At 38.7% G+C, this 23,259-nt stretch overlaps 1 protein-coding gene across 2 annotated transcripts in view; it reads right to left on the minus strand.

Moving 5' to 3' along the window:
• The window catches only part of nkd1 (NKD inhibitor of WNT signaling pathway 1), a 28,080-nt gene continuing 4,821 nt past the window's right edge, over positions 1-23,259 (minus strand). Inside the window, exons 4-10 of one of the 2 annotated variants that reach the window (XM_079865387.1) lie at positions 11,241-11,298; positions 7,997-8,100; positions 7,468-7,563; positions 6,803-6,950; positions 4,346-4,427; positions 4,041-4,168; positions 1-3,853 (exon numbers count right to left, since the gene is read on the minus strand). In XM_079865387.1, the coding sequence (XP_079721513.1) occupies positions 3,348-3,853; positions 4,041-4,168; positions 4,346-4,427; positions 6,803-6,950; positions 7,468-7,563; positions 7,997-8,100; positions 11,241-11,298 (1,122 nt within the window). In that variant the 3' untranslated portion in view covers positions 1-3,347. Of the gene's footprint in view, positions 3,857-4,040; positions 4,169-4,345; positions 4,428-6,802; positions 6,951-7,467; positions 7,564-7,996; positions 8,101-11,240; positions 11,299-23,259 lie in introns of both variants that reach the window. The other variant, XM_079865386.1, reaches the window with a different exon arrangement.

The raw sequence follows: 23,259 nt of genomic DNA on the forward strand, positions 1-23,259 counted from the left end.
TGTAACTTAAAACTTAAAACTCCATGTGTAAGACCGCAGCTGTGGGAAATATTTGAAGCGAGACATGCAAACAACATAGATATCAGAGAGCATGCAAAAGTATTTGCACTTAAAAGTAGAAAAAGATGGAGTGTACATGCATGATAAGAAATCATCAGAAACATTCTCAAAAACAACAGGCAAAGAAATCAGGGCCACCCACTCAGTAAGCAACAGTTCAGCTTTTAATGAAATATTTTCTCTTGGCACAGGTCTGCTATTAAATAAATAAAGCAATTATTTCCATCCATCTATATAAACTAAAAAAAAAACATGAAAAATTGTTAGGAAAGTCACAAATTATCTGTACTAGTGTTCAGGTGAGGCATGAAATGCTACCACATTGTGTTATTTATATACAATCCTCTCCATGAATCACTTTCTTTGAGTCTGAGGGAGTGTGTTTCGTCCTACACACTCAATCACACCAAACAAAAGCACAACATAAATTGAGAAATGTTATAGGTACAAATGGCAATAGCCGATCATCTGGATAAGCGCAGAATCAGTCTAAAACACTGGTATCACCACAGCGGCCAACTCATGTTGTATTTACAACCATCAGGCCACAACTGATCCCATCAGACATCTATACAATACCAGTGTTAAAAGATAAACAAGAACACTGCAGGACATTCATGAAATATTATTATAAATGAACCTACTGCCTACTGTGCATTTAGATGTTTCGCACGAGTGCCGTTTTTAAACTTTTCATTTACTCATGAAGCCATGGGTTGGTTTTAGCAGCAATAAATGTTTAAGTAATGGTCAGAATCATTTAAAATGGTAACATCTCATACTATCTCACTGTAAAGAGAGAATGAGAAAATGAGAGGGAGAAATAAGCTCCACAGCACACATTCATTCCCCTGCAACAGAGAGACTGAGTGAAGGTTACTAGCTGTAATGAGACCACCCTGAAGTTGCAGGTGGGTTTTCCAGAGTCTCGTGTAGTGTGAGGCTCTCACATTTCCACCATCATACTGAGCAGAAGAGTCAACTGATCTAACTCTCAACATTAGGAAGATGAACAGGTTCTAACCAAATAATGAACACATCTCATCACTGACAAAATTCTTAATTTTGTTTGACTGCTGTCCATGTTGAGGCCAAAAATCGAAAGTGCCAAACTGGTGCCACATGGAACTAAAGTTGTCGTTTTTAGCATTAATATGTGTTTCTGTGTTTAAAAATCAAAGAAGAGAGATTAAATCAATCATATCTGACTCACTTGGGTTATTAAAACACCTGCTGTGAGTTTGAGCGAAGGCTTCTCTGTTTCGTAATCTTCCGTAGGGCTGGTTTCAGATGCACACACACTCATTAACTCTCTGTCAGTGGGGTATTGGTGAGTTATGGGAGGACTGGAGACTCCTAGGCGGCGATACTGTCATCCTGCCCCTGAGGAATGAGACAGCTGCCACACACACACACCCTCTAGGTGACTTGGGATACATCGAACCTAAAATAGATTCATAATGTACTATTTAAATGCTGTTTTAAACTGCTGCAGGGAGCAGATGAACTCCAAATCAACCAGACTTGTTTTCTCACTTCAGCCAATAAGTGAGCACTCCTGAGCTAAAGGCACTACCATACTGTCTACAAGATCCAAATTCAGTCTGAGGACATATTATTGGATTCTGAAAGAAATTAAACAGTCCCAGAGGCAATTCTCTACCAAAATATCCTTACAGTTCAGTGGTTTACTGCTCCCTTCAAAACAGATTATATCGTCTTGTCAAATCAATTACTCAAACATAAACAAATTAACCTGAGAAATGAAAATACTATTTTTTCCTTGGCAGAACAGTTTCCTTTACACTTTAGAAGGTCAAAATTTGACAACTTGAATGATCTTATTACTGAACTGATAATAAGGAAAGGTTGAAACCACAACTAAACAAGCAGAAGATGTAATATTATGTATATATTGGGTCAAACAATGTAAACTCTATTCAAAGTTTCCCAATCTTTTGATTTGACTTGCCATAAACATGACAGGAATATGTTTTTCAAATAAATTATTTTTTAACAAATTTCAAAACATTATTATACAATCATCAGAAGATTATTTTAAGATCTCGTATTGTATGATACACATAACACTATAAACTCTGATACCTAGTGGTCTTACAATGCAATTAGCTTAAAGTTACGGGGACAGGAAAACACACAAAAAGAATAACAAAAAAAAAAAAAAAGAATATAAATGTTTCAGTAATAGTTTCCGTAATAAAGCTTACAATGGATTTAAATCCAATACATCTGAACATAACTGCAGATTGGTGGCATATTAGAACATACAGACAAATAAAAATAAAATCTGAATAATAAAAAATTATATCAATAATACCGATAATCATAATAATACTAGAGGTAGCAGCTGATTATGATGCTCTGTTTTCTTCATGTAGATTGATAGAGTGTAGTTCTCATTCTGTCCTTCAATAAAGTCCTCTCTGACGGTTTGAGCGTCTTTACAGGCTCTGTCTGTACATGTGTCCTGTATTGCATTTTTACAGGTGTTGATTCAGATCTGTTGTTTCGGAGAGAAGCTCTTCGTAGATAAAGTGTCTTGAATGCAATGGCACAAGAAGTGCTTTTCAAGTGGTCTTCAGTGGAAAAAAACAAACAAAAAAACAGGATAAGTGTAAAAAAAAGACACCTTAGGCACACAAAGAGCAGATCACCCCCCCACACACACACACACACACACACACGTGCACACACGCACACACACGCACACACACACACACACACACACACACAATGTAAATTACAAAACCAAGGAATTGTATTCCTTCAAAAGTGGTTTAACTATTTGACAATTCTTCATTTAACAGGGCTGACCCCCTTTTCAACCAAACAGACCAATCAGATAAGCATTATTAAAAGTGAGATATCGAGGGAGGGAGAGAGAAAACAAGTGAAGCAGACAGAGTGAGAGAGAGAGAGAGAGAGAGAGAGAGAGAGAGAGAGAGAGAGAGAGAGAGAGAGAGAGAGAGAGAGAGAGAGAGAGAGAGAGAGAGAGAGAGAGAGAGAGAAGGGAGATATAGAGCACTTTTGTAGAATGTAAACCTGTCCTTAGCTGACTAGGCCTACATCAACACACATTCAATCCAACACACAATGACCTCTCACACACACTTATATATACAAATGTGAACACACTGTCTGCCACTCTGGCATGAACATGATGCCTTGTGTCCTTCTCAGCCTCAACGTGACCATAACCAAGAATATTTAAGATCATTTGTTACATGTTCCTTGTGTTTCTTCTTATTTATAAGAGGTTTCACTCTTCAGGACTGATAAAAGTGATGATAGTGATGATGATGTTCATGATGATGATGATGCTCGTGCCGCTGGACCACCTGAGCTAGTCCTCCTTCATACAGCACCAGACTGGGCAGATCCCTCACATGCTCTTTCTCCACTACCGGGCCGGACGTCACGGTCGGCCCCAGAGCCCGATAGTGCAGTCCTTCTTTAGGCCTCTGCTTGTGCCGTCGGTACGGGCCTGAGCTTTGGTGCGGAGGGGTCTGCTTGGGGACCGCTGGGGGAGGTGGCACTCCTCTCCTCATCACCCGACCAGCAGAGGCCTGAGTGGGCGGTGTGCGGTGCGTTTTGGGGGAACGGACTGCGTGTGTGTGCCGGGTGAGGACGGCAGGAGGATCCGTAGAGATGGTCTGTGAGCGCCGATGGTGAGCGGGGTAAACGTGGCCATTCTCGGGTTCTTGTGATCGTGAGCGTGTCTGATTGGATGAACGTGTGGTATGGTTGGGTTTTGCCGGTTCTGTGGCAGGAGCTGCTAAAGAAAGCACAAAATAATTATTTTAATTGTTATTATTATAACTATGTTAGGTATTCATCACCACACACACAATATACAGTACACTACAAATGCTGGATCACACAAGACAGATCCAAACTCCAGGTGTAAGTAGGGTCTAAATGATATTGGCTCCATTTACTCTATGCGATTAAGATCTTACCTGTTCCAAAGCGGGATGTGTAGTTTTCAATGCCGGCCAGGTCAAGGTAATGGTTTCTTCTCTCCAAGTTCTCATCCACACAGTGCCGCTGGCAACCCTGCTGGTTGTGGTGGTCAGCATGGTAACGCCTAATACAACAACACTGTGTTGAAATGACTGCAAGTACATTGCTCTGAGATTGTGTACACAAAGCAGGCTTGAACCAATCATTGTCCATTTGTCAATTTCTTTAAAGTTTATATTCTTTATGTTTTATGTAATTCCAGACACTAATGTGTAGTGTAATAAGTTCATTTCATAATTACCTAAGAAAAGCTCTTGACTTTTTCTCTGAAGGCTTGGAGTCCTCAATGCACTTTTCTCCCTTGTGCTTGGGATGGGGAGTGTCTGATTGAGAGAGAGAAAGAGAGAGAGGGGGGGGGGGGGGATCTTTATCAAAGTGAGTTGCACAGCATCACACACACGCACATATATTGCAGCAGCTTTAAAGACCAACCAAAATGAGAAAGAAACCTTTGTTCCCTGTTTTCCATTTACTTTGAACGTTCATAAAAGAAGAAAAAAAAAACAATGCTTCATTTATTCTATTTTGAACCTCAGGCCTCATATAAATCTAAAAAACACACACTTGTGAATTTGCATGAAGACAGCTGCTGTTCAAAGACTCTTCTCTTTCAAGTACATGACGGGTATAAATAGCCCAAATGACAGCACTAAACAAACAGAAACACTTCTGTTTTTTCAGAGTACTTTCTGTTCACCATCACATTGTTTTTTACCAAGTTACACAGTAAGAAAGTGGCTAAATGTAGATATATTTATTTTTCAAACAGCAAAAGACTTTCAGAGAGGGATAAGATAGTACTTTCCAAAAGAAATCCAAAAGCTCAGGGCTGCAGAGGTTTGTGTTGTTTCTCCCTCTCATCTTCTGCCTTTGACTATGAACTCATCTTACAATATATACAATGACATGGAAGTCAGGGAAAAGGAGGAAGGCAATAGTGTAGGTGGTAGACAGCCAAAAAATTCTGTCATTATCTACTCACCCTCATGTCGTTTCATGTTTTTTTCTTTTTAAATGGAGCACAGAATTTGGTATTTAACAACATGTCTAGGCTGCACAGGTCCAAAGAAAATTAGACTGTGTCAGGGCCGGACTGGGACACAATTTCAGGCCGGGAAATCCTACACCCATCCAGGCCATCCTATGCACCCAAATAAAATTTAGAAACACGGACAACCCTATTTTTTCCTAAATTACATTTATTGGTCTAAATCCTTAGGCTGGGGCCGTGTAAAATAATTAAAGGCTTTCTCTTGAACGGTATCCTCACTTCCCTTTTCCTTCTCTTCATTTACCCTAATATCTCTCTGTCTCTCCCTTCCACCAGTATCATCAGCCTCATACACTAAGTGGAGTACTAGTGTTATATATATATATATGTATGTATGTATGTATGTATGTATAAAGAGTGCGTATTTTTCTTGTACCTGTCACTTCTTCACCTGTCACTTGTTCTGGCCTCATGTTACAAACAGAACTGTCTCCACCTTGGTGTAAAACAACCACCTTATTGTAATTTGTTTGCCCAGAATCTACATTTATTTTAGTAAAAAATCAAAGTATTATATTTATGACAAAATGTTGTTGTTTTTATCTTAAAATTACTTAAATATCCAACATTTAGCAACACTATATTTCATACAATATGTAAAAAAAAATCATCATTGCACCATAGCTTGTGCTAGGTTGACTGTCTCCACCTTCATTTGATAAAAAAAAGGAAAGGAAAAAAGTTTTAAACCTCACAAATGGGCAGACATAGTTTTCTAAATTGTCTAATAAAATGTTACTGCATTATTTTTTGTTGATGTCTGCACTATCACTCCTGTCTCCCTGCTCCCTGTACTACATATGTTCATATTTGTCTGCTAAATTACTAAAGTAACTTTATACTAAATAATATTAATCTCTTTTAGCATACAGTATTTTGAGTGACGATAGTAATGGGGCGCTATAGCCTACCGCTTACATTTGCTAGCATTTCAATACTAAGTTAACGAAGAAAAAAGTAGCCTACAGTATTTACAGACGAAACTGACCTGCACTTGAAGCCCTGAACAGATCATTCATTTTGTAACATTTTAATGCTTGTTCTCTGAGTGCTTTCTTTTTTCTTTTTCGTTGTTCTTTCCCTCTCTGCTCCACCTGGCCGTGTTCTCTCCATCATCGGGTGATGCTCGCATTTTCTGTTTAACCGTTTGGCTGAGGCTTAAAGTCGAATCGTAGCCTTGCCAGTCAAGACTAACAGATTCATGATTTTTTTATAATAATAATTTTATTGAATGATGAATTCGAAAATGATCACTAGTAATATTATAAAAAATAAAATAAAAATAAAACGCTGCCTGGCAGCAGGCCAAATTAGTCGCCAGGCCACCGGGAATTCTCCCGGTGCTCCCGATGGCCAGTCCGGGCCTGGACTGTGTGGCAAGCTCAAAAAAGAAAAACATATCACACACTGCACCTATACATTTCAGCCTGTCCCTTACATAAACCTCTTGCACGGCTTCAGAAGACTCCAAATACAGTCCTACTGACAGAATCAACATTCTGATAAATCTCTTCTTTTGTGCTCCATGTCATACAGGTTTATAAAAACATGAGGGTGAATAAATGATGACAATTTTATTTTTGGGTCTCCCTGATATTGCTCAGAAAAATCTCTCTTAATCATGGAAAACACACTCTCCCTGTGTACCTGTGTTGGTCTGGGTGACGTTCCTCCATCTCTGGCTGGAGTCAGGGGCGACGGAGAGTTTCACCCTGAGGGTCTTACTGCTGCTGGGGGAGTGATTCACTGATGAGTCCACCACCTCATATATAGTGTGCAGTAGACTGGTGATGTCCTGGACAGAGAGATAGAGAGGAAAAAGAAAACACATTAAATTAAAAGATCTTCACTGACACGAGACAGTCGATTAGTCTTTTATATGCTGTGCAAGCCTGTACGTGATATATAAGATACATGCATTATTCATAATTCATACACAGGCATGTCCATAATAACGTTTTAATCAGAATCTCCATAGCCTCAGGGAGGGTAAACAACAGATCCTGACGGCAGTGGAGAGCACATGTACACGCAAACATGAAACATGCTATACATCTGAGGCTATTTAGCATGTGAAAATGAAATGTAAATGCAGAGCAACTATGAGGCTGAGGGAAACAGTGAGAAAGTGAGAGTAAAAGAAAGTTGTGAGAGATGAAGTGAGAGATGCAGAGACAGTGACACGGTGGAAGAAAAAAAGACAGAGAGCAACATCCATTTATTGTGTCCTGTTAGTGTTGTGTTGCTGGGCTTTCCCATGACAAAAGACATCAGTCACTGTCTTTACTGCGCAGAGGTCTCAGACGTCTTACCTCTCTTGTGACCTTGCCGTTGTTATCGAAGTCGTAGAGGGTAAAAGTCCACTCCTGCCTGTTATCTTCTTCAACTGACACAGCGCACTCCAACTCCTGATTAATAAACAACAATGATAATCATTGTTTTAGTAACACACACATTCAAATAAAATTTTCAGCAGTCATTACTCCAGTTTTCAGTGTCACATGTCCCTTCGGAAATCATTCTAATGTGCTGATTTGCTGCTCAAGAAACATTACTTATTATTATCAAAGGTTGTGCTGCTTAATATTTTCATGGAAACTGTAATAAAAAAATGTATTCTTTACTGAATAGAAAGTTTAAAAGAACATGGTTTATTTGAAATAGAAATCTTTTGTAACATAATAAAATGTCTTAACACTTTACTGCCACTTCTGATTAATGCTTTAGTCTTGTGTGTGTTTGATTAATATATGTCTTCAAAAAAAAAGAGACTGACCCCACATTTTTAAAAGGTAGTTTTAAATGCCCTACCCAGTATGTATGTGTGTGGTGTATACTGACCTCAAACTGTAATTGTTTGTGTGGGTCGACGGTGGCAGAGCCTTCAGTGTCCTGCATTCTCTCTTCCACACTGCAGCTGTCAGTCTTCTCAGGGGGCAGAGCCACTGCAGAGGGACAAACATTCACATAATGTTGAGGAAATCTGAACTCAAGTAAGATATTTCATGTTTTTTTTTTTTATTTAGTCCATAATGCAGTCCTCTTGGGCCTATAATGACATCTTCTGTATGTAGCATCACACAAAAGCACAAATGTGTTCAGTTACAGATACTATTGTAGAAATGTGCAATTCATAATCAGCTATTTTAATAAATTATTCAAAAAGTGAACGATTCCAATAATGGGGTTGATAAAGCCAGTAATATTTGGCTGGTCAAGTGATCCAATGGGTTTTCACAGACCACTGATGTGTCTTCATCTAATTTGACTGTACATAATTTTGTTCAAACATTGTTCAAAAGTGCTATCCATTTCTTAGTGTTTTTTTTTCAATGAGGAAAATACTGAAATGCACCTTTAAAAAAAAAAAAAGTTCTTGTGCATGTATGACAGAAAATAGAAAATGGAAAGAGTTAAGTGAGAATGCAAGAACCTAGTTATTTTTTAATCCAACCATGTCATCTACTGCAGTCCAGTCACAAATACTGAAGACAGTCACACAGTCGTATAGTATAGTAATAAATCACACTTTATACAAAATTTGCTATCTTATCCTCAATGTTAAACTCAGAAGTACATGTTCCTCTACACACTTTGTTAGAGTCTGGGAAGGCATTGATTGACATGTGGCACACACGTTGCTAATGCCCAAATCTCAATTCAGTACCATTTTTTGTGCAAAGGCAGTGCTTTCACAACGGATCGCCTGAAAGCATCCTTACAAGCGAGCCAACAACAACAACAACAGTGAGGAAAAACTCTCTAAGATGTTTAGGTAAGATGATGAAGAATTGAGAGGAACCAAGACAGCAGATGTAAATGTAAGCAGTTTAAATCAAAACACATAGTTTCGACATCAATTACATTAAACGGCACTGGGTTCTTGCATGTAACTCTGACATGCCAAGATTAAGTACAACTGAAATTTGGGTTCTTTGGCTAAAGGCAAGATTTTCAGTCAATAACCACTTTGAATTTTGGTCTGTAGCTATTATACAATTTTGAATATAGTCATATGAGGTTAGGTTTATGGTGCATTTTTACAGGGGGAAAAACGACATACAATTTTAACCAAAAGACGTCAGAATTTTTGGGTGACCTATCCCTTTAAGAGCAGACTTCGGGAAATCAGCTATATGCCTGGATAAAGCTGCAAGTATAAATGCTTAAATAGACTAACTTCTGACATCACAACCTAAGGCCAGACTTCAGAAACATCCCCGATATCGTAATTGTGTCTATGTCTGAAAACACAAGCAAATATAAAGTGAGAAAGACAGAGTCTAACAGTGGCCCGTTCTGAAGCAGAGAATGCCTGTCAGGATTAATCCTGAACTCAATACCCACATTTCAGAGGCAGTTTGTCTCTTTGTGTACTGTGGGTAATAAGACGGAGATGTTTTAAACGAGAGCAGATCTAACGCAGCTCAGTGAGGACACGGCTCAGCACCAGGCTGGGTCCTGCAGGCTAAATCCTCCCCCCTGCCCCAAATCCCTGTGCTTTGAAGTTCCATTCTCAAACCTTTTGGCCCAGGATCAGTCCGTCTGTAAAACAGAATCTCTAATTAATTAAGCAAAGTCAAATCTGAAACAGTGTTTGTTGTACGAGCCAAAAGGATAGGCAGACACAACAGTATCTCTCTCTGTCTTCTCTCTCACTCATTCACTTCTCCTCCGCTGATCCGCTCAGATCAAAGAGGACCTGTCTTGTCCCTCTGCAGCGAGAGGCAAGGGAGGATGAAAACAGAAAAGAAAAGAAAAGCACCAGAGGATGAGAGCAGTCGTACCCGGGGAGCTTTTACAGGTTTTTTGGAGGGAAACAGCGTCAGATCAGGGCTTTTGATCAGGGCCAGAAACTCAAAGGCAACGCTGAGCTCCAGGGCCAAAGCCTGCTTGCCAGCCAGCTCACAATATACAGGAGCTGTTTATCTAGAGGACTAACAAATGGTCACAAAAAAACTACACACACACCATATACACAAAGGAAGTGCTAACTCTCACAGCAGTGGTCAAAGTCCTGCCCCACAGAGTGATGAGACAGCCAAACCCGCAACAGAGCACTGGTGACGGAGCTTAAATACAGCGCTATACAACACAGAGGACAGCTTGGCGGCGTCCCAAACGTGGCTTTGAATCTAAAGGTTCACCTGGAGTTCACAATAAACTGTGAGGTGACTGAAGCCGAGTGTGCTTCCTCAGCATGCATGTTTGATACAGGCTAAAGTGCAGTGAAACTTTAACAACAAGTTATAATTTCACGTTGCTAGGTCAAAAATGCTGGGTAAAAAAAAAAACACTTGCCTAAACCTTGGATAAGAACCTTGATCCCAATCAGATGTTTTCATTACAACAAATGCAGTTGGAATACCGTTTCTTGTTGATACTTTTTTTTATTTTTTTTACGTTACTATGAGCTTAATTTGCTAATTATGACATCCTGACCAAGGATTGATGACAAATCCAGAAGGTTTGGGGGGAAACTACAAAACTACATCACTCCCATTAAAATCAAAGAAGCTGTTTTTGGGGGGTTTTTTCATCAAGAAAGATTAAAAACTTTCTTTTCCACAAATTTAAACAAACTAAACTAATATCTCACTTTGTCTGTGTATATGTCATGTGGAGATGTTATAGACACATAAACATATGATTAACAAAAAATTGCACATTTTTACAGATCCAATAAAAAAGGTGCCAGATCCAATTCCAGTGGTAACAGATCCAGTATAATTTAACTCCTGACTATGAGGCAACCATAACACCACAAGCACCTTCTTAGCCAATCACATCTCTCCTCGACTCACCTTTGACCCGCACAGATATGAGCGAACCACTTACAAGCAGACATAAGCTGTAAATGTTGCAGAGGAATCTGACCTTGCTGTAGCCTTTTGATCAATCAAATGATTCAATAAACATCACAAGAAAAGAATCATTCTGTGCCAACACTGTGACTTCAACCAAACCCTTTCTTCTCACCACCATAGTGATAATATAGTATTTAATCCAGGGGGAGTAATAAAGAAACTGCTCTTTATATGCAAGAGAACATCACTTGCTAAGAGGATATAGTGAGATAGTTTACCTTCTAAACGATAATGTTCATCGCTGATGCCCTCAGCATAACCTTCATCCAGTGGGTCCTGCAGAGACAGAAAGGAAGAGAGCGTTAGGCCTCTTCAGAAGAATACAATTATAATATGAAACTTCTCAGATTAGAAAGAATGCCAAACTAATGCAATTATAGTATTTGAAACAACAACTGAACGTATACATATTTTGGAGTTTTTGTGCAATTTGTATTATGAAGACAGGAAATTGATGACAGGACATAATGCAGGCTGGATTTTAATTTGCATCCCCCACACGAGCACCTCAGCGTGGGTGCGAACCGCTAGACAACACCTCCAAAGACTAGATGGATGACATCACAGATAGAGTGAATAGAGTAATTCTGGAAGTGTCTCATCTAACATATTAAACCATTCTACCCATACAACACACAAGCAGCAGTCTACAACATTTCTGTCATCTTCCAAACAAGAAATCAGTCTAGAAGAAGACTATTGTCTCAACACACCTGCTACCTTTGTCTCATTTTAACACTCCAGCTGTCTGGATACTAACGATTCATTTCTCTGGCCCAAAGACTGACCCGACAGCATCCGCTGAAGCTCTGCAGCTGCATGTGTGTACATGCTGTTTTTCTGCCAATGAGGGGATGCTTTGTCTTCATCCACACTAGACAAGCACACTAAATGTCTTGCTGTAGTGCCTCCAGCCATACACTGGCCGCTAGAGACACAAAGCCGCGCACACAAACACACACGTTCACCATAATGCTCGAGAGGTTAGCCAACAGCATGCGAGGGGAATGCGCTAATTATGCGTTGTCTGGATGATGGATGAGATGTATTATAAATATGACTTCTTTTCAGTTGGTTGAAATGAAAACCAGTCAGCAGAATTTCTCCTACTATTTCTCTTTAACATTTTTCTTTCTCTCTATCATTCAAGGTCAAGTTTGGCTAAAGCACTACTTGGACCTTTCAAATGAGTGTGCTGTGTTTGAGAGTGTGGATATGTGTTGTTACGCAGGACATTGAGGGCTGTGAGAAACTCACTAATCCCTGAACTTCACCTCTAAGTGGCGTTTAGCACAATCACTGTGGCGTCTGTCCGCCCCTCTCAGTCACTCTTAAAAAGCTCTATAGAGTCCACCAGTCTCCACCATATATTAAAACCTCTTTTCTCGTTTCTCTGCTTCTGTTTCTCACCCCCCACCCTACTATAGGTGAAACCATCTTGCACAGCCCATACAATATTACAAATAATAAAATTAAATAATATTTTGGATTTCACAAGCCCAAGGATGTTTCACAATGCATTACAAAAACAATAAAAAATGATTAGATGCATAACAATGAACAAATTAATGAAAATATTTGAGTTTTAGAAATACAGAGAGATTAATTTAACATAGGTATTGGTAAGACCTGAGAATGTGAGTACTAGGGATATATAGGAATGAAAAATAAATACAAATAATAAATAAAAATAAAATTAAAATACATAATAATAATACATTTTGAATGAATTATTATTAAATAAGTTATGAATAATTATCATTATTGTATATAAAATATTACATACATTTTTTTTTTTCACTTATTAAAATGTTAAAAATATATATAATACTATACACACCATGGAATTACCCTGGTACATGTCCATGATACTTTTTAGATCCAGTCACCTTTCAAGCAAATAGTGGAGTTTGTCACTACATGGCACACGGACACACTGTACTACAGTGACCTTGACCACTGAAACAGTCCTTTTTAATTAAATGACATGTTTTTGTACACTTGCCAGATAACATCAGAGGTTAATTGGCTGTGGAGAGTGTAATCAATAGAGGCTGATCTCTCTTCAGCGGTGTAATGAGAGGCTGAAGTGGGATCTGTACACACTGCGTGAGGGTGACCATGTGCTTCAGGTCACTCACTAATGTATGGAGACTAAGTGCCATTTATAGCGCAACTGAAAACTCACTGAGAAAAAAAGGGACAGAGTTTGCGTGCGAAGAGTTAGAGAGAAGTAAAGAGGATTTGATTAAAATAATTATCTTGTAATTTCACAGATTAAGTCTTGTGAGCAAAGGTGGGCTATCTGACAAGATCTGATAAGAGTAATTTTATTTAACTTCTTTAACACTGCATAGTCTTCAGTGTGTAAATTAAACATACATGTATTCTTATTAAAGGTTCTTATTAAAGGTAAAGGTACAAAAGTGATTCAATCAAGAGCAGAGAGAGATTTTCTCTCTTTAGTTGTTTGATTAACATTAAAGGTAGGGTAGGCCATTTTTTTAAACACTTTTTCTTATTCTGGTTGAAGTTGAATTCAGACTCAGATTTATGCGTTTCTATATCAACACTATCAACGCTGAAATGAATCTGCAGCTGTCAGGTGGTACAAGTAAGCTCTGTAAGTCGTTTACGTTCATTATTTTTGTAATGTTAGGTGCTTTGAGACATGGGGCCCTATCTTGCACCAAGCGCAATTGACTTTGTACACCGACGCATGTATCATTCCTATTTTACACCTAATTTGGGTGGGTTTCTCCCACCCCCAATGTCACTTCTCTGTCTTTTACGGCCCTGGCGAGAACGTTGGTCTCCTCGGCTGTGAACCGCTCCTGGCGTGCGCCTGGCAAATCCGCCGTTATAATAGCAATCCGCCATGGAACAAGCGCGCCTGCTCTTAAAGGGAATGTGGGATGACGCTCTGATTGGTTTATTTCACAGTACGCCCAAACCACACCTATGAATAATGAAGCTACTTCAGACCAACCCATTTTAGATTTGCGTCGGGCTCAAGAGTCATTTATCCCACCGGTATAGCAACAGCGCCCACAAAGTTACTTGCGTTTCGTGTTTGATACTTGTGTTTCAGATCGTTAAAATAGGGGCCCATGATGCATTTTAACGTCTCTTATGACGCTTCGCTGAATCTGCTCTGGCTGTGCGCGACCTGCGTTTTCATGTGTTTTGGAGGAGGCGTGGCTTTGGAGACGCTCTGAAGGGAGAGTGAGATCTAATGCTTTCAATGCTAGCTTGCTAATGCTAGCTTCTCCAATATTGCCTACCCTACCTGTAATATAGAGACAGCAGCAGGTTTATTATGCTACTGTCACTTTAAGACTCTGGCGTTTTCTTTCTCAACTGTTTTTGTTCACTGAAGACATAAATGACTGTGTTTATGAGGATACTTGCAAAGGCGGGCATTCTGACACATTAGTATGTGGCTTTAACTGTTCAAGCCTAATTAGGTGGCAAAAAGAACTGTTCAGTATCAGTACCCACACATTATATAAGCAGTGGCTTCATGTGAGCACGTCTCTCAGACAGCGCTCAGAAACAATCTCTCTGACAGCGTGCACATTGGCTATAGCAAAATGAGTCCTCATTTAAATTATAAGCTTTCATGACCATGCAGCACAGCAATGTCAGGTGAGTGTGTAACCATGATAGAGACAATATTTATACAGATTAAAAGTGTCTAGCAGTATATTGCCCACCCCTACTTGTGAGTAACATTTTAAACAGAATGAAAAAAATATAATCTGAGAGAACTTATGTCCTGTGACAATCTCCTGGTGTGAATACATTCATATCCATATTTGTTAATGTCTTGTGTTTATAAATGTTTATAACAGATGTAACAATGACATTTCTGCTGTGGGTATTTTGCCTCAGCAGCATCATGAAAAGGCCTGTGAAACATAAACAAGGGCTTCACTCAATCTGTGCCAGCAACCAGAAACTCTTTCCCAGACACCATGTTTCACACTCTGTGGAAAACCAACTAGATCTTTTTGTTTTAACACGAGCCAAAACAGGAAAGAAGAGAAGTTTGAGTACTTTACTACAAATGGATGGCCACAGAACCCAGTGCAACATTATTGATTTCCCATAACACATAAACACATACATCAAGCACTCAATTGCTGTTTTTGTTGGCCCTGTTATCAGTGGAATAAGCCTAAATGAATCTTTCACTATATGAAATTACAAATACAAGAATGAAATAAAGTAAAACTAAGAGATACAGAGTAATGCCCGGTACACATTGTGCAATTTGTACAATATTTACCAGCTGAAAGATGACCAATTTCTGTGGTTGTGGCTCCTAAACGATGGTCCTATACGTCATACAGTGAGAGAGGTTCAAAGACGGCTGTTGTCACGGTTTTGCGACCAAAGATATCCTGCGATCATTTTCTGACAGTGAAAAACAATGGACCAATGGGGTCAGATCATTTAACTTGAGGGCATTGAGATACCAATGAGTGTGTATATGCTTAATACTATAGACTTAATGCTCCTCTAAACAAAAATGTAAATAAATAAAAAGCAGTTCTGAATGACATAATCCTTAATAAATAAATACATTAATAAATGTAAGTTTGAAGTCACAACAGAAAATACCACTTGGCTAGTGCCCCCAAGGAGTTGGAGACTCCTGGGCTAGCTGTTTTTAACGAATAACCGGATCTTCTTGAGGGTAATTATTTGTGTGGTCACCCCCAAGTGTCTGGACTGGCACATTAATATGTAAGGACCAGTATTTTATTTTATAAATACCGATGTCCTTGCTATAGTGATCCTGCTATGGGGATTCGGGGGCATTTCAATCAAATGTCAATGCAATTCTTCTGTGTCCAGAGGCAAATGAGCAATTGATATGAGCATCAAATACTGGTTTCAGCAACTTGTTGGACTAATCTGTTCATTTAATGGTTCAATTGTTCACTCATGAAGACAGTCACTTGTCACCACCTACTGGCTTAATGATGCAAGTTGCGCAAACACTCCCAATGCTGATACTGGTGAAATATAACATATTCGAGGACCATATACAAATATTAATATTTATACATTACTACTATTATGGTATCATAATTAATAGGTGCTTGTGTTGTAAAATTGAGCTTATATTTTCCACTGTAATTAGCAAAGAACATTTATATGTGTTAAATAGGAATACACTAATAATGTTAATCTCATGGGCACAGTATACAATACCTGCTCTACCTCGCTCATCTCCATCACATTCTCTCTTACTTCTTCTCGCAGTCTCCTAATCTTTGTCTGTATATCTTATCTTCCCAAGATGAGCTTTGATTGATACAGTCTTTGCAAACTGATTGTTTCTATTACTCGTTCAATACTTTTATCGTAAACAGTTGTTTGGTTTAGCTACTTACATCTCGAAGGCCAGACTCGCACTATATGACCTTTAACTGAAAGCGTGTCGTGAAGCGTCGCGCTGGAATTCGTGCTCGGCTCGCACCTTCTGTGAACATGAAGCCCTAAAGCCTACTTTGATTTGAACCTCAATGGTGCGTACGGCCCTGGTAAGGACTATGAAAAAAATACACAGGGAAAACTGCAAAGAGAAAGCTAGGAGATTTCTCACCCAGGTTAAGTATGGGGATATGTGTCTTAATTAGATTACTCATATGAATGTGGCTTTGTTCATTTTGTCATTATGGTATGTGTGTGAATGCATGTATGTGGGTAAGGGAGTGTTTGTGTGTGTGTGAGTGTGTGTGTGTGTGTTGTGGAAAGTCCCACACAACTCTGTCTGTATTTTCTGTTTGCTTGCCACGCCACAAGGGCTGATGGACAATTTACAGAGCTGATGACAGTTCTGCATGATCATGGGCCAGACGCACACACCCACACATAAAACACACAGACAAGATCAGTCGCCAAGCCTTCACTACGCCATAGCCTTGGAACGTCATCAAACCCTGGAAAACTTAATTAAGACAGTCGACTCTCTCTCTGTCGCCTTCTCACTCCTTCTCTGTCACCTTCGGTTTTCACACTCACAGACCAGTCCTAATCATATTAAAACCAGGAATAAAAGATGGAAGGCTTCAGCACTGTGAACGGCAGCCAACCAGAACCACTCCATTTTTAAGACAATTTAAGCCTTCACAAAGACACATGCACCTACAGGTGCCATATTTCACCAGCGAGACAATCAACCATGAACATATAGTCACGAGCGCTAACGGAAAAAGACTTGCAACTGAATTCCTGATTAATCTTCTGTGTCTGTTATCTTGCTTAAGCGTATACGGTTACATGCAGGATCTCTGGAGAGGGGATGTATATGCTAGCACAGCCCCCTGCACCGAGGGCACGGCAAAACCGGCCCTCGCTAGCTACGGGCCAATCCAAAAATGACTCCCTGTACTCCCCCCAGTACCCTACATACTTTCCTAAATGTGAGGATGAAAGCGTCTGGAGTGCAGTGACCTACATAAGCACTTCATACTTTATAATGAGCAGAACAGACAACCCAGACAACCTGAACTACTGACTGGAGTGTCAGTACTGCACTCTTAAAGGGACAGGTCACCCCAAACAAAATATATTCAGTCATCATTTACTCATGTCATTCCAAACCTGTATGAATTTATTTCTTCAGTCTTTTCTATTTTTTTATTTTTTTTTGGAACATGCAATGAAAGTAAATGTTTTGAACCCCATTCACTTTCATTGTATGCACAGAAACATCCTTCAAAATATATTTGTTTATGTTCCACAGAAGAAATAAAGTCATGTGTACGAGTAAATGATGACAGACGTTTCGTTTTTGGATGATATCCCACAATGACCAATAAATAAGGCGATGTCTTGCTGTCTGTCTTGAATTTTGTGGGTGTCACACTACGATTAAGGCTGCTAAAGAGGTAACAAATTAAATGACTCCCTCTGACTCTCGGATTCAGTGTCATATATTGTAACACCCCATTTTGGCAGCTAATCAATGTGAAGAAAGAAGCGCCGTGCAAATGGAGACAATTGTATCAGGATTCAAATCATGGAGTGACTTCACCCTGTGCATGCGTGTGATAGTAGCCTATTTGTCCCTTCGGGGCTTGCCGTAGAAAGTATGTGTTCATGTGCGCTGGGAGCACTTGTCAGCTTCAGAGAAAAAAAGATTTACATTCTATAAACAGATTGTTGACACAATTTTCCTTATTTAACTATTCATTCAAGTTTAAGCGAATACCAGGAAAGCACTCAGTTACACAGCGTTTATGACAGACTTGTGTTTGATAGACTGCAAACAATATAGCTCATCAGTTCTTCAGTGTGATCTGGAGGAGAGAAAGAGCATTGTTCACTGCCAATGCCATGATATCCCACCACACCCATAAGAAAGTCAATTGGGCCATTAACTCAGCAGTAGGGCTGCACAATATTTGAAAAAACTGACATTGCGATATTTTGTTTTTCTGTGATATATATTGAGATATGAAAAAATTATTTGCACCCTGCCTGTAAATTCTCTATACATCATGTATGTACTCTGTTGCTGATGAGATATGTTGGCGATTGCACTATGGACAGAGTAAACCGTCTCCTTGTCATTACTAACCTCTAACTTATAACACTACAGAATGTATTAACTGAAGTCAATATAGACAATCCCTAAATAATGTTGTTGTTGTTGTTTTTTCAATTATGAATACTTTGGGAAAAAAAAGGGGGGGGGGGGGCTGCTTTTATGTCCACACCAATATCAAAATCAAACCTAAACCCTACGATTTGGACTAAACACCACAACTGATCTGGTGTAGAGAACAGAGCAGAGCGATTTGCAGCAGATGGACTGTTAAAGATTTTAGCATACGGTCTGTGTGTAAAACAGCAGTTGATTCAATGTTTCAAGCATTTTATAGTTACAAGTCCTGTTAATCGTATAACCGCCCTGGCACAAAATGCCCATTCCACGCATCCAGAATCCAAACACATCCTGCTAATTTACTGAATCACAGGTTTCTAAATCAAGGCAAGCTGAGCAACAGAAATGTAGTGGATGGTTGTGTTTGCAAATCCATGCTTCTGTTCAGATGGTTAGCTTACCTCCAACACAGAATGGAAAACACCACTTTCGTCTCAATACACACCTCTCATCAAACAGCCATAGTCGAAACAAGGGACAGATTAGAGAATACTCATTCAGCAAAGAGGAAGAAAGAGAGAATGAGCTGAGAAAGATAGTGGTGATCTTCAACCAAAACAGTGGTGAAGAAAAATTGTAGTCGTAAACATTACTACATAAACCCACAAATAAACATGTCATCACAGTCATATGACCTTTCAAAACATATATAACATTCCTAGTAATTCAAATAAGCATCTTTCTGTCATCAACAAACTACTTTTGATGCAATGAACAGAACATATTTAGATATAAAATGAATAAATATCATAGCAATCACACATAATTTATTTGTAGACTGTAAAAAATGTTTTGTCGGGTAACCTAAAAAATTTGTGTTTACAGTACGCACAACTCGCACATATGCCTTAACTTTTTTTGCACTAATCATTAGTTGACCCACAAGCTGCCAAAATTGGCCCGGGCCGTTGTTTAATAGTAAAAAAGGAATACGAAACAACACCAAACATCTGGAGATGCAACAATAGATGCCCATGTTGACAAGCGTTTGTGTGAGGGCGTTAAGAGATTCTCAAACCTAGAGATTCTAGTTTAAAATAGTACAAATAAATGTGTATTACTTATACCTTCTGGAGACAAATAGTACACTCTGGACAATGATGAAACTTTCTATTATGAATGCATTGAATGCCTGTGTTTGTGAATGCTGTTAAATGGAGTATACATTGCATGACTATGCATCAGAAAACATAATATTCATAAAGTCAAATAAAGTGCATATGTGTATGCACATCCATGTGTTAATTGTGTGAAGTATGTGTACATGTATTACAGTGTAGGCTAAAAGGCCATGTAAACAGGTCAGTTGTGTGGGGTTTATAGATGTTGAGTTTGGCTAAGAAAGTGATTAGCAAAACACTGCTCAATACCATCTACATTTGGCAGTCGCTGTGTTTGGAGTAAGTGTTGTGTCTGGTATCCTCGAAACTGGTGATTAGACGGTAACCTTGCATATGCATCTGTACAGTTCATGCTCTTTTTTATATTGTCTTTGCAAAGTGGACACAAATAAATCATTATGGTGTGTGTGTGGGCAGCTGCTTGTGTCTGTGTCTGTAGAGGCTCCTTAGTAATTTCTCAGATGAGATTAACATTGCAAACATTTCCTCACACATTACCTCATCCACATCAAAGTGCTCTATGCTTATGTCACCACACACTTACTGACCACAGGAACACACACACACTAGCCTTTCTTACTCATATACACACTTTCTGTCACTATAGAGATATGGATATCATATCTACTAGTTTATTAAACTGGATGTAAGCATGATTGTGTTTATCAAGTATGTTTGATCGTGTATTTTGAGCATTCAAAGACCATGAAATGACTTAACAAATGCAGTAGTTCATATTAAAAATAAAGTTGGGGCAGGATGTGGGCAGTTCCTCTTTCTTAACGGAGAATATAGGCAGACATTACAAATACAGGAGCTAGAAGGACACTTTTACATCCCAACACAGACTATATGACTAAAACAACAGTCAGTATCACTGATAGACTCAAGAGAAAGAGGTTGTTGGCAGAATAGTTAGTGAGAGATAAAAGCATCAATCTTATCACTTTGCAGGCAACAACAGGACACTTATTGAGCTAAAATGATGCAAACATAGTACTGGTGGTGAGGCTATGCTCTCATTTACTAGAGACACCTTAAAAGCATGAAAGCTGCAGAGAGAGAGCGCGCGCTTTGAAGCACTGAAAATGAAGCAGCGCTCCCCCGTTTGTTCTACTCTCTCTTCCCCTTAGGTGATCCCTCCTTTACCCTCTCCCCATTTCCCCTCTTCCTTTTCTTTTTAAAGGCAGAGAAAAGGAATAACTAAGCTGCCCCAAAAATACAGAGAAAGACTTTTCAAACATTGTGTTTGAAACTCCAGCCTCTCTGAAGGACTTTAAACACCAGAGTAACAGAAAGCTGGAGATTTGTGGAAGTCAGAGATTTATCAAATCCTTCAATATGACTATTTTATAAGTACTCTAAACACAGATAGATAGCAATAAAATTATGAATTAAACATGGTAACAAAAAAAAAATCCCTGCTATTTTGTTATTACTGTCTCTTAAAAAGTGATAAGCTAACAAATACAAAAAAAAATTATCCAAGAAATTTGGGATCAGAATGATCTTAATGTTTTTGAAATAAATAAGTATCTTATGATCACCAAGACTGCATGAACTTGATTAAAAATAATAATATATTAATGTTTTATTGTAAAATATTATTACAATCATTACAACAACTGTTTACTATTTGAATATATTTTAAAATATAATTTATTCCTGTGATGGCAAAGCTGAATTTTCAGTATCATTACTTTAGAGTCACATGATCCTTCAGAAATATGCTGATTTGGGGCTCAAGAAACATTTCTAATTATAATCAATGTTAAAAACAGTTGTGGTGATAAATATATTTTTAAAACTGTTATACAATTTGATGATTTTAAATATGTTTGTAATACATACTAGTAGGCTAAATGTTTATTTACAGATAGCAAATCAAGTATCTCATTCTTCCCTTTGAAGTACGGAAGAAACATAAATGTGTCAGAGCAGCTGAATAAATAGGGGTGTTGAAGAGGTTGGAATAACACTGTCCTCAGCTCTGCTGCTTGTGCCTGTGGTTGAGTGTGTGTGTATGTGTGTTTAAGGAAATTTGGAAAACACAGCCCAATTCTCAGCTGTTAATCCTGGCAACTCAGTCCACACATTCCCACCATGCACTTTGATCTCTAGAGCACATCCGGACAGACGTGCTTTAATGCACAACACACACACACACACACACACACACACACACACACACACACACACACACACACACACACACACACACACTTTCTCTCTCTGATGCACCTAGCCAGGCGCCATCCTAGCCTCCAGCCCACCCCCATGACACACATACCTGAACACTATTTTTACACACATACTTACATATATGCATTACTCATAGTTAAATGGAAAAAACACATACAAAACATGGGGCAAACCATTTAAATCACCTACAACTGAGATGACTGCAATGCTTTCCATGTGTACTTACAAGCCAGCATTGCATGTCTACTAACCAAGAGTAACTCGAGAAGAAAGTCTAGTCACCTCAAAGCTGCCTTTCAAGTTCCACATCTCTTTACAGGTTATCCCAACATAGATGCCGTGCACAAGCTGATATTCCTGACACAGACTCATTCATAAACCTCAATGAATGAATCAATGACAGTCAATGCATTTAAATAGTTTAATTACAGTATAAACAATAATCTGTCTTTTTCCAGCACTTAAGCTCAACTAAAATAGCGCCAGTACATTTCTTATTAAGTTTCTTATTACGTTTCTTACTAACAGACCTAGATAATGTGATTGTAGTTCCGCTTCGCCCAGCATTTATACATTTTAATGAGACTACAGTTGGCCTTGACGTTGTGAAGTTTGGGGCCACTAAGAATTTTTAATAATTAATAGTTTTATTCAGCAAATCGATCAAATGTGACAGTAAAGACTTCTTTAAAAAAATCCTATTTTAAATAAATTATGTACTTTTGAACCTTCTATTCATCAAAGAAAGAAATGGGTAAACCTACACATCACAGAAAACTTTCTGCATTTTAATTTTTTTTTAAAAATTGCAAAAAAAAAGTATGTTTTCCCCATGAGGACCAAAAAAAGATGTCCCCGCAAGATCAATAATTACTGGCATTATTATCCTTGTGGGGACATTTGGTCCTCATACCGTAGGGTTTACCAGGTACACACATACACAAACACACACAAAGTATGGAAAAGAAATGTGCTAAATGTTTCATTTCCTCAGTTCTGAACAGACAGAGATGTTTCAGGATGTAAGAAAAATGGAGTGAGTTCAGTCTGTAGCAGTAATGTTAACATTAAACAATGTCAAATACTTGATAGAGTAGATGACAGAGCAGCCACCAGCAGGTCCCTTTGCTATTCTGGTCCTGGAAGAACTCTGTTCCCCTCCTCCCTTCTTGTCTCTTATCCTATTTTCCTTTCTCATAGGAGCCCCTCAACAGCCCTACACTGGAGCCA

This window comes from Squalius cephalus (assembly GCF_949319135.1).
Source record: "Squalius cephalus genome assembly, chromosome: 3".
Taxonomy (NCBI): Eukaryota; Metazoa; Chordata; class Actinopteri; order Cypriniformes; family Leuciscidae; genus Squalius; species Squalius cephalus.